This window comes from Oryzias latipes, chromosome 6, assembly GCF_002234675.1.
Source record: "Oryzias latipes chromosome 6, ASM223467v1".
In the NCBI taxonomy this organism is placed as follows: Eukaryota; Metazoa; Chordata; class Actinopteri; order Beloniformes; family Adrianichthyidae; genus Oryzias; species Oryzias latipes.
Window position 1 is genome coordinate 19,752,746 of NC_019864.2, and position 12,188 is coordinate 19,764,933.

General features: G+C 37.5%; 1 protein-coding gene across 4 annotated transcripts in view; it reads left to right on the forward strand.

Annotated features, from left to right (window-relative positions):
* Positions 1–10,708, forward strand: part of LOC105354233 (protein piccolo-like) — a 57,220-nt gene extending 46,512 nt beyond the window's left edge. For 3 of the 4 annotated variants that reach the window (XM_011476204.3, XM_011476206.3, XM_023955901.1), the window contains 12 exons: positions 60–107; positions 206–336; positions 1,535–1,561; positions 1,978–2,071; positions 2,568–2,639; positions 2,758–3,046; positions 3,329–3,523; positions 6,145–6,286; positions 6,363–6,421; positions 7,532–7,669; positions 7,779–7,924; positions 9,395–10,708. In XM_011476204.3, coding sequence (XP_011474506.2) covers positions 60–107; positions 206–336; positions 1,535–1,561; positions 1,978–2,071; positions 2,568–2,639; positions 2,758–3,046; positions 3,329–3,523; positions 6,145–6,286; positions 6,363–6,421; positions 7,532–7,669; positions 7,779–7,924; positions 9,395–9,538 — 1,485 coding nt within the window. In that variant the 3' untranslated portion in view covers positions 9,539–10,708. The remainder of the gene's footprint in view (positions 1–59; positions 108–205; positions 337–1,534; positions 1,562–1,977; positions 2,072–2,567; positions 2,640–2,757; positions 3,047–3,328; positions 3,524–6,144; positions 6,287–6,362; positions 6,422–7,531; positions 7,670–7,778; positions 7,925–9,394) is intronic. The other variant, XM_011476207.3, reaches the window with a different exon arrangement.
* Positions 10,709–12,188: the final 1,480 nt, after the last annotated feature.

Here is a 12,188-nt window from a genome sequence, read left to right on the forward strand (position 1 = left end):
ACTTTTCAATAAAATGCCTACAACCCTTGTCAGTTTTTTAATTTTTTCATTCGTTTTAGGCAACGGATGAGACAAAGGCACGATATCCCATCACTGGTGAAATTCAGGTAGAAGTATATTTTACAAAATGATTAAAAAAAAAAAATTAAAAAAAAAAGTTTATGTATCTCATGGAGACTCTTCTATATCATTTTTTTCCTCATAGCTCCAAATCAACTATGACAGAAACTTAGGAAATCTGATCGTCCATGTCCTGCAGGCCAGAAACCTGGCCCCCCGGGAGCACGACGGTTACTCTGACCCTTTTGTGAAGGTCTACCTTTTACCTGGCAGAGGGTGAGCTTGAAATTCTTTTCCCATGTTCAGTGATGCCTTTTTTGTCTACCCTGTTATATTTATTGCTGTGTTGTGCAACACTGACTAATTATTTAAGTTTTTCTAGGAGACAGCACAAAAGAAGATATGAGACTATCATTTGCTCTTTTGTCTTTCTAATTCAATTTGGATTCAATCATTTATTCCAAGTTTGAAAGACCCACTCCAGTTAAAATCATGATTTTGGTGTTTTTAACATATTCTTGTGGCATTTTCCCATGATGGAGGACATATATAAGAAAAATTAAGATTAAAACTCTGAGGCAGGGTTGGTGTTTTGGTGGTTGTAAGCTAGCAGGAAAAGCAAAAGGATGATGGGAAATGAGGGCAGGCTTACTCCATGCCAACAGTCCTGCCCTAAACTCAGAGGGGGAATTTTATAATGAACTCCTACTGACCACTCTGCAGATATTTTGTTCTAGAAAACGACACAGGTCTTTTGACTTTACCAGAAATTTCATTATCATAAGCTGAAAGATCACTTGGAACGCTTTTACATTAGATCAGGAGATGATTGGAGTGGGACTTTAACACAGACTTGTGAAAGACAAAGACATTCTAAATGGTGACTTGTGACAGCAGCTATATGTGTGAAAACTCTCTCAGTTTGTCCAGCTTTTGCTCGACAAAGTGCTTTTTCATTCTTGCTGATGCTTCCGACTTCCTCCTCTTACCTCTGTCTGTTGCACCTCCCAAGAGACTGAATAGCTCAAGAGTAGATCGATGTTGGCTTTATCTGTGCTGTAACCATATCTGCTCTTAGATAATGATGCCATCAGGTCTGTTTATGAGGTTAAAAAACCCTCCTAACTCGTTTGCAGTACTGGCTCCAACACGAAAGAGAACACCTCTGGTGTTTTGCTTTGTCATTTCACAGCTATTTTTAAAGGTGTTTGCCTGACTTTAGCAGAGCAGTGCTGACCCACTTTCAAAAATAATTAAGAAGCATTGTTCGCCTTTTCTTGGTCTTGTTTCACATCTATCATTTGTGCACAAAGCAAGTGCAGCCTTCCCAGAACACTGATTGCCTTGGCTCTCTATCCTTTGTTGTCTTTCCTTTGAGCTTACCAAATTGTTTCTGACAGTTTTTTTTTTATCTTTGTGTGTTCTTTGCTTTTCTTGTTTGTGATATCTGCGTTCCTCTTCTGGACTCCCTCAGCCAAGTCATGGTAGTCCAGAATGCAAGGTAGTGTGTGGCTTTCAGTTGGTGTTTTTTTTTGTCTGTTTTTTTGGTAAACAATGTCTCCAATGTCATTTTACATCCTTTTGTTGTGACCTTTGTTGTTTGTCCAAATTCTATTTTTTATTTTTGCATTTTTTAAAGCGTTTTTATCCCAATTTCTCTCCATGCTTCTAGCTATTATAACTGCCTAGCCACTACATCTGAATACATTTTGCAGCTAATGGAAATTTTTAGTAAACATGCATAAAAATTAAACAGCTCATTTCGATTTAAACTATCTTTCCATCAAGACTTTGGCCGTTTCACACATCTTTTCTGTCCATTTACTATCGCACTTTGCTAATGTTTGAATAAAGCAAGTGTTTGTGTTTTCAAAAGATAATTTACAGTTCTTCACTCTGAATCTCATAAATTATCAGTGCCGATAACAAAAGACGGACCAAGTATGCTCAGAAGACTGTGAACCCTGAATGGAACCAGACTGTTATCTACAAAAACATTCATTTGGAGCAGGTATTGTTGAAAAACAAGCACTGTGCACAATTATGCACCACAAACACACACAACCTTCCTCTGAAGTGTGTTAGTGCTTTCTCTGTGAGCCAGTTTGGACCATCTGCGTCACATCGCATGTGTCCTGCTATAATGTCGTCATCACGCCTAGAGGCAGCTTTAGGAGTCTCCATAATATGCCTGCATCCCTTCTCTCAAGACTCAGTTTGACAACAATTTTTGTCTTTTGCACAACCTCATTAGCCTAACTGCCAGTTATTTTTGTAAAGGGAAGAATAAGCATGTATACACAATCATGCATTTTTACATATCAATCATTGAAGTAAATGTCACATCTAAGAATTTAAATGAAAAGGGCTAACATGACACATCTGGTAAAATGTTTTTATGTTTTTTATTGGAACAAAATAGAGTAGTTTTCATTCATTTTATATAGTTATAGAGTTGTACATGCATAAACACAGAAGACAAGATCAGCATTTTTTCTTCGCCCCAGCTAAAGAAAAAGACTCTGGAGGTGACTGTGTGGGACTACGACAGATCTTCCTCCAACGACTTTCTTGGAGAAGTGAGTGCCGCTTCTTTAAGGCATCCCATTAAACTCCATTTGCTCTCCTTTGGTAGATTCTCTTTCAGTATCATCTTGTTCAAACTTTTTCCAATGTCTCTTTGTGTGTCAATACTAGGTTCTGATCGACTTGTCAAACACAGCTCAGCTGGACAACACACCCCGCTGGTTGCCTCTGAAGGAGCAGAGTGAAAGCATTGAACACAGCAGAGCCTACCATGCCACTCAAGCTCCACCAGGCTCTGGTGCAGGTCAGGGACACAGCCAAGGCCATTCGTCAGGGTCTGGGCAGGGGCATGGAGTGGGAGAGGGTCAAACTATGGGGCAGGGAGACGGGATTTACGACTCACCCAAAAATTCTGTAATCAAGAGTAGAAGCCATGGAATCTTCCCTGACCCGGCCAAAGGTACTGAACCATTTACATCTTTTTTTTTACTTTTTTTTAAACATCTCTACAGTTTTTTTTAACGTTTGCATATCATTTTTTTACCTGACTACTTTAACTGGGATGTTAATAATAAAACTGGACAGGATTCATTATTATGTCCTTACTCATCATCTGCCACATTAGAAAAATTTTGTCTGCCTCGAAGCATAAAATATTAAACACGCTAATACTAATGGGAATTTCTTTTCATCGAATGCTTACTTCAAAGCAATTATAACAGCCTGTTTCATCTTTATCCAGACATGCAAATGATGCCTTTGGAAAAGTCACACAGCAGCCCAGGCAGCTCCAAGTCTTCCTCTGATGGTCAGCTGCGCTCCCATGGCCCCTCCCGGAGCCAAAGCAAGAGCAGTGTCACTCAGGCCCACCTCGAGGATGCTGGGATAGCTATTGCTGCCGCAGAAGCTGCGGTGCAGCAGTCCCGCCTGCAACCAAGTAAATCCTTCCCCTACCCGTGACACGCTTCCTGTGACATGCCTCCTTCTGCCCCTGCATGCAAAGCTTTGTTGGGACAGTTTGATGGCAACCTGATCTTTACAGCATTACCCAAATCAATTTCTTTTTTCTTTTTTGCTATCTGCTCGTCTCATCTTACTTTTCTACATTTACGCAGACATTTTCTGAACAGCAGAGATAAATTGTCCATGTAAATAAAAACAGAAGACACATAAATGGGGAAAATATTTATCATTAAATCCTGATATTTTTTGGAGCTTTTATCTAATTTTTTGGGGTGTTAAATATTAACAGAACCAAATTTCTTAGACATTTAATATAGTAGAGGGAATATGTTTTTGATACCTTTCTGATTTTTTAGGTTTGCCTACTTAAAACAAAATTGACAGTCTGTCATCTTTAATGGTAGGTTCATTTGAACAGTGAGAGATAGAAAATTACAAAGATCATCAAAAAATCACATCTAAAAATTGTATATAAAGTATTTGCATTTCATTGAGTGAAATAAGTATTAATAATCTCTTGCTGGAAAGACTCAGTACTTTGTGGCAAAAAACCCTCACTATCAAGCACAGAAATCAGACTTCTAGGTGAACAAGTTTCTGCAGGAGAAAGTTTGCTCCACTGTTCTGTGCAAATGATTTCTAAATCATCAGGTTTTGGTGGCATTCGCTTAGCAACTCTAAGCTTCACTTCTATTCATAAGTTTTTTTATGGGATTTAGGGCCGGAAACTGGCTGGGCCACTCTATGTCTTTGATATATGCTTCTTCTCCAGCCATTTCTTGGTGTCCTTGGCTGTATGTTTTGGGTCATTATACTGTTGGAAGACCCTTTCACGACCCATTTTAAAAGCTTCCTGGAGGAAGGAAGTAGATTTTCACTCAGGATTTGATGGTACATGGCTCCGTTCATCCTCCCATCCACATGATGAAGTATCCCTGTGCAACAAAACACATTCACAAAATCAGTAGGGATCCAATACTTATTTTCCCCACTGTAAATTATAACACATAATTTACATTGTCAATAAAAAACAACATTAGCTTTAAATTTCGGTTGTTCCAGCTTTAAGAAAAAACATTGTCATTTTAGTCCAAAGATGTCTGTGTATATTCTATTTTTTTAGGAAGATTTCATCAAAGTAGTCGGTAAAAAAGCAGTCAACTGGATTTGGCTTATCTTTTATTATAAATTATCTCTCAATTATCCTCAATTCCCCAGATTAAGCAAAAACAAACCAAGTACTTTTGACAGCTTTTTTCCCACTACCTTGATTCTAATGTATTTTACTATAACAGAAGAGTATAATTATATGTAATAATGTGAAAATCTAAACATTTACTTTCACGTAGGCTAAATTATAGCTACATAACCTCTTTGTTTTTGCAAGGTGCATGCATGTGCCAGTCCCAAGCATCTGGTTTCTACAAAACCCCAGTGTGAAAACCTCAAACCCCTGCATAGAAACCAAGTTGGGATGGCAATCCCTTTGATGTCTTAATGTATGTCTTATTATGTGAACACAGTTTAAAGTACTAAATCATGTTAATGCATAAACCCCCAGTGTGATGCTCTCAAAGTGAAAAAGTACCTTTTTGAGATTTGTCAGCTCAGAGATGAAGCTGCTGAAGCATGCAGTTGCAGACCTTGCTACTGTCTCTAGCCCTTCACTATTTTATGGCACTACAGTTTTGCTGTGTGTGCATGTGTGTCATAACAATGAACCCCTTAAAAAGATTGAAAAAAAATCACACAAAAATAGAGACACCAGCACACACAACTATGGCACATGACCTTCCTGTCCCGCCAAGTCTTTTCCCCATTCCCCTCACCTTAAACAAAGGGGGCACAAATGTGAGACTGAATTGATCAAACAAGGAAAAAGAAACAAGCAAGAGGTTTCAAAAGTCATCAGGAGGCTCACTCTGCATTCACCCGCCCAATGAGAGTGAATCGTGAGAAGAGCAGACGTGGCAAGGGAAGGTGAGGCAACACAGGAAAAAATAAATTGTTTTAAAAACCTACAATATGTGCCACATATGAAATATGGATACTTTAAAATATAAATAAAAAAAACATAAATTAAACAATCTGAATAACGGTATGTAACTACATAAAACTGTTGGAATAAATAGAAATTGATAATGAATTGGATAATGTCTGGCTGACAAAAAATGTGTGCAAAAACATTGAGAAGTGTAACTCTTGGTAATATGAATGCAATAATTATTATTATTTGTTTGTTGTTGAAATACTTGAGTCATAAAATGTGTTTGAAACACAATCGTTTTCATTTTGCGTAAGTGTACCAGCAGCCAGACTACGAGGAAAACAAATGATGCAGGAAAAGCGTCAGTATTTTATAATACACTGTGTTGTCAAACGCAAACACTTACTGTCATCTGCAGTGACAAACAGCTTTGAGATTCTCATTGTAATCTGAGAGGACAGATAGTGTTTGCTGGGGTGTGAAGTGTTTTATCTTATATGATGCTTTAGAGTGGCAAATTCTTATCAGGAAAAAAGGCTCTGGGTTTCTAGATAGACAGATTGGTCTACAGATATCATCAGAATCCCACTGAGTCTTACCACCTACAGGACCAGGACACCGGCTGGGTGACGTCTCAGGATCAGTGGTACTGTCCGCTCCAAGTCTTGTAGGAGACACCTATGGAGATTTGGATGGGGATGAAGAGGCAGGCACCGGGGTGGACAGTGCCATTTTTCAAGTGCCACACATGTAAGACCATATTTGGACATTTGCTTTGGCATAGTAATCATGACTAAAGCGGTTCTAATTGCATTTGTTTTTACAGTGGCAAAACCATTCCCAACGGTACAGACAAAAACCAACAAATCACTCCAGAAAATGAAGGCAAGCTTCAAATTTCTTTCTTGGTTTTAAGTCTCCCCCTGCTGCATTATTCTTGCTATTGCAAAGTATTTTCTTTTCTCCAAATGCCACTTTTAACCCTTGTGCTATCCTAGGCACTTTAACATTGGGAGTTGGGTCATCTAGACCCACTAGACAGTGCGCTGAACCTTTTTTCTTCAATGATTTGTGATCTTCACTGGTGTCCATGGATTACATGAAATATTTCCACCTTTATCCACCTTTGTCATGGTAGGAAGAACACGTCAATGTAAGGGTGGGGTCATCTAAGATAGCACAAGGGTTAAGGTGTTTGACCATGATGTCATGCAAACATTTAGAAAAGTTATTTACATCAATGATTAATAAAAAAAAAAAAAAAAAAAAAAAAAAACTTTGTTTTAATCAGCTCAAGCTGATTAGAAACTCTAATGAGAAACTCTAATTTCTTTTAATTCTACTGTTTTCAACAACCCTGATTATTTTATTCAGTCCTAAATATACCCAGCAGCAGACGTCTTATGCTACATACACACCGGGCATGGGATGCACGTTCAAGAACGTGAGAAATGTGCATTCATGAATTCGCTTTTAGCAAATTTTGATTCAGGATTTTTCTTTCACAGCTCTATTCTGATTGGTGTCTTAAAATTCTATTCGGGTAAAAACAACAATTTAAAATTTCTCCTTCAAGATCAAATTTGAAATAGTTGGTATACATCACTACCAAATCTGAGTCTCTGGTCAAAGTTCAACTAGTTTAAATTTCAACACGTGCGCTCAATGGCTGAACGTTTTGTAAGTAGAGCCTGAAAACAGGTTTAAAAACTTGTGTAGTGACTCGTGAACACGACAGTTTTGAACGCAGAAGACTAAAACGCTCAAATATGGGCATTTACATAGATTTTTCGTTGAAAGTGTTAGCTTGAACGTACATTTCTGAGCCTGGTTTGAACGTAGCATAAGACTTTCCTTCTTTATTGGGCTCCTCTGAAAGTTTGCCTTAAACAGTCTTTTATTTTGAAATTATGTAGCTGAGCTATGCTGGGGACCTTAAAATATTTGAATACAAATTTTTCACTGATATGATCTTTTACTTTTTTGTTCTGTTAGGTGGTAAAACACAAGTGATGGGGGAAATCAAAGTTGCTCTCAAGAAAGAGGTGAAGACAGAAGGGGACCAACTTGTCTTGGAGATCCTTCAATGCAGAAACATAACTTACAAGTTTAAAAGTCCGGATCACCTGCCAGGTTTGGAAATAACCTAAATGCCTCTAAATCCACTCTCAAGTGTACTTTCAGATATGTTTACTTCATTATCAGGAACGGTTTTATTGACATTTCCTATGTACCTGTGCAGACTTATATGTGAAGTTGTATGTGGTGAACGTGGCCACTCAAAAGAGGATCATTAAGAAGAAGACAAGAGTTTGTCGACATGACAGGGAGCCATCCTTCAATGAGACCTTTAGATTTCCTCTCAATCCAACCGGACATGCCATACAGGTTTGTCTTTGTTCTGATAAACATTCAATCCCTTTCAGCGGGAGACTTTGTTGGTACCCACTTCATAATTTGGGGGGGACATACTGATACACAATATTCCGAATGAATTATTTCATTTTGTTATTTATTTGTTGTGTTGTTATTTACTATTTATGCTATAAATGATTGCATTCAGGGTCTTGATCAAATTTAATAAGCAAAATGGGATAAAACTAAAATTGTAAGCATTTTTTAGGAGCGAAAAACAAAAACAAAACAAAAAATCAAAAAGCAGATTGAATCAGTCAATCCTTTTGGAAACTACACATTTTAAAACTTGATTTTAAATATTTAATAAAGCACTTTTAAACAGATGATACAGGTAGAATGACAAAACTATTTGGTTATGGTCAGCTCCCAATCCATACTCTACTACAGGGTCTCTGTCGCATTTCTTAATTTAACATTTAGCTTTTTTTTTTTTACTATTCATGAATGGAGGTACATAATTGGGGAGTGAAAATGGAGTAAATTGGGATTATCCAATGGTAAAAAAATATATCATTCATAGTATTTTAAAATTAGATTAGTTGAGTTTAAACAACCCTGTAAACCATGTTAAATTTTTACATGGTTGTTAAAGTCCCTGTATGACTTTTTTTTTTAAATAAAATGTTCCCAGTGGTGCTTTAATTATGATTACGAAGTTTTTAACCAAAATCCCAAAATCTAAATGTCTTAAAAAAACATATTTCATGTTAATCTAAACCCTCTGTTGCCAAAATCTACTCTACGTGGGCTTGTCCATTGGCGCTCAGCTGACAGCTCCACTGTTGATCCCTCCTTTCTGCAGCATGAACGACACCGACTTGACAGTCTCAGAAACGGTGGAAATTGTTGAATTACCTTGCATGGCAAATGCAATGAAATGCCAGAAAGAAAGTGACAATTCGGACATAAATTTCCAAATACATGCACCCAGTGCTGACCTTTTTTCTTGGCTGCACAGATGCAGAGAAAGGGTTTAGTTTAAGATCACGGTTAAGCTGCGCTCATACTCATCACGATTCGTGCGGGAGAGGCGGTCAGTTTCAATGTTAGGTCAATGGTAGAGACGCGATCAGAGGTCCTTTGAGCGGCGGGTGCGGCGCAAAGGTCCGGCTACTGTTGGGCAAAGGTGGCTACACCCTGGACAGTCTGTTGCAGGGGCCATGGAGCTGGAGCGATCCCCGTCACTATGTTGGCTCCCGGGAGGCAAGCTGCCAGCCAAAGACCCGCTACGGGATGAGGAGCCAAGCTGCTTGCACCTCCTAAACATAATGATAGTTTTCTTATTTTCATCGAGGCAATAATATAAAAAGGTCCCCTGATTTTATTGTTTTTATTTTTACCCACTCTGGTTAATGCGGGACAGCATGCTTTCAAACTCAGTCAGTCTTTTGTATTTGATGAAAATAACAAGAACAATCCATGTTTTCTATGTACTTTCAGCTTTTCCTGGTGTCAAATGGTGGGAAGTTTGTGAAGAAAACCTTGATTGGAGAAGCTTACATCTGGCTTGACAAGGTGGACATGAGGAAGAGAGTGGTCAGCTGGCACAAGCTGTTTGTCAGTTCCACTCAAACCAACCCTTGAGCTCCAACACCAGACGGAGGTTGCAGAGTGGATGACGGTGAAAGCAGACACAGGAAATTTTATCACGATGGCATTGCAATTGCATGACTCCAACACTGCCAGCACACAGCAACCTCTTACCACATATCCACTTTGTATCGACTTTGCTCGGATGTCAACATGCAAACACCAAGGAAAGTGATGACAGATGTGATGATTCTGTTTCCTATAGTGGCTCTAATTCCACCAAACATTATTGTTTTGATGCTGCATGACCGATCTAACATATCTGTGAAGGAAAAATGGAAAAATAAGAAACAAAAGTCAATCACTTATGTATGTAACCCATACAAGAAGCACTGTTGTGATTTTTGTGGACATCAGTGGTCTTGGTATATTTAAGCATAATGAAAACGAAGAAGAATTTTTGTATTATAGTTTTGTTTCTTTTGAAGTATTATGGGAAAAAATGGCAGAACTCAGCCAGTCTTAGCAAAGAAATAAAGATTAAATGTACAGCGCTGACTGTAGATATCCCACGTGGAGATAACAGAGCATATCAATGAACTGTACAGTGTGATATTTATATAGAATAAAAAGAAATGAGATGCAAAATATATCTAGATACAATATAGAGTATAGGACTTGTCAATAGATTATATAGTAGAAGATATGGAAAATGTTATTGAGGCTGTGGATGGTGCACCGACAATCCAGAAAACGATGGGATTAGCAGTCCTTCTATCTGTGTAGTGTATGTGGACCTATGTGAGTTCAAGGTTGGTCATAATCATGTCCAATTGCTCCTTTGTCTTTTTCGATCACACCAATCCTCCCTCTCAATGAGCAAAAATGAACATTCAGAGACAGATGAGTATGAGTAAATGTGGGGGATTACAAGAATGAACAGCAACTTGTGTAGAGAAACCCAAAGCACATGCTGTGTTGAATGTCCAGAATGACAAACAGTCACATCATCAACATGTTCAAAGCCAGGTGTTTCTTTATGTGGGGCCCTTTGTGTTATGGCATTGTTGCTGAAAGCATGTAACTCTCAGAAGTCGTTTCAAAACCATGTGTAGTCCCGCAGCTGTTGTCGGTGTGACAGCCCTGCTGTCTGTGTGTTAGTGTTGCCCTCTGGTCTCTGTTTTACCTGGAAAAACTTTCAAAAGCTAAATAAGAAAAAAAAAAGTTATGGTTCCTCTATGTTTCTAACTGTGCTGTGAAATGCTAGATGATTTTGTGTCACTTATTCCCGTAAAACACAGGGGACCAGCATCCATCACTGCCCGTCACCCAGATTTTCTCTCAGGCTCGCTCGGGATTCAGGAGAAGACACGGGTCCAAGTGCTCGTCATGACATGTACACAGAAGAAATATTACTTCGACTCATTGCTTGAAGTTTTGCCACCATGCATACAAAATAAAAAAAGGAACTTTCAAAACAACTTTCGGCATTTCAGAGGGCTTGACATATCTTTATTTTACAAAAAAAATAATAAATAACAAGAGCAAGATGTCATTTATAACTTAGATCAATCCAACAGAACAAAAAAGTGAGCAGCAGAATGGATCATTTTTTAAAGTTTTCGTATAAAATCTACATGTAAGAGAATCATTATTTTAATGTGCCATCCTTTGTCAATTTAGAGTTCTTATTTTACTTTATTCAATGTAATTTTGTTTCACCTTTTACCCCAGATTTATTCTTTTGTAGTTAATTTATGCAACATATGAATTTGAATGCATGGTGTCATTGAAACTTTGAATTAAAAATGTAGACATATTGTCTTAAAATTCGTACCATAGACGTTTATCTTTTATTTGTACCATTGAGAAATAAAAACATACTAATATATATTATTTTTTTAATTTATTTCAATATTTATATATATATATATATATATATATATATATATATATATATATATATATATATATATATATATACATATATATCAATGATGATCTTGTGCACTTTATTATGATGTTTACTTTGTTCTCTTATTTTTTTAACTTGTCACCGAATGTGTTTTATGATTCTGCACAGAAATGAACTGAGTCATGGAGTATGTTGTGGCAAAATAAAAACAAAAAATTCCAGCATGCATTTTGCATCCATGTGGCGAAAAAAGTACATAAACAAATATACATATATATATAAATATATATAAATCTGTTGGGGGTTCCTTAATTTGATGCACAATCTTTGGGAAGTGATCCTTAGGTGTACGTTAGAGTCTGTGCACACTAATTAGGACTTGTCCATGTTCCATGTTCAGTCATGAATGGTTAAGCCCTCATGTTTCATAAGGCTTCCCTTGTGTTTAGGTCAGCTGTTGTCTGTATTTGTGGGATCACTCATTCGTTGTTGTATCGAGGGGTGAGAATGTGGCTCAAGTTGTCTAACATGTACATAAATTGTTTATTTTCTACAATGATCGAATGTTTATATTGTCTACGGTTTGAGCATGTGAGTGTTGGAGTTTAAAGAAAATCACTAAAAAGCTTGTAGCTGTAAAGCAAAGTGAGAGTGTAGTTAAATGAGGGAGGTGAGTGTAATCAAGATATGCACTGTCAGCCAATGACACATTCACCAAACTACTGAAAAACCACAAAGGGAGGTGAGAAAAATAATTTGATTCAATTTGATTAGTTGTCTGAAACTTTC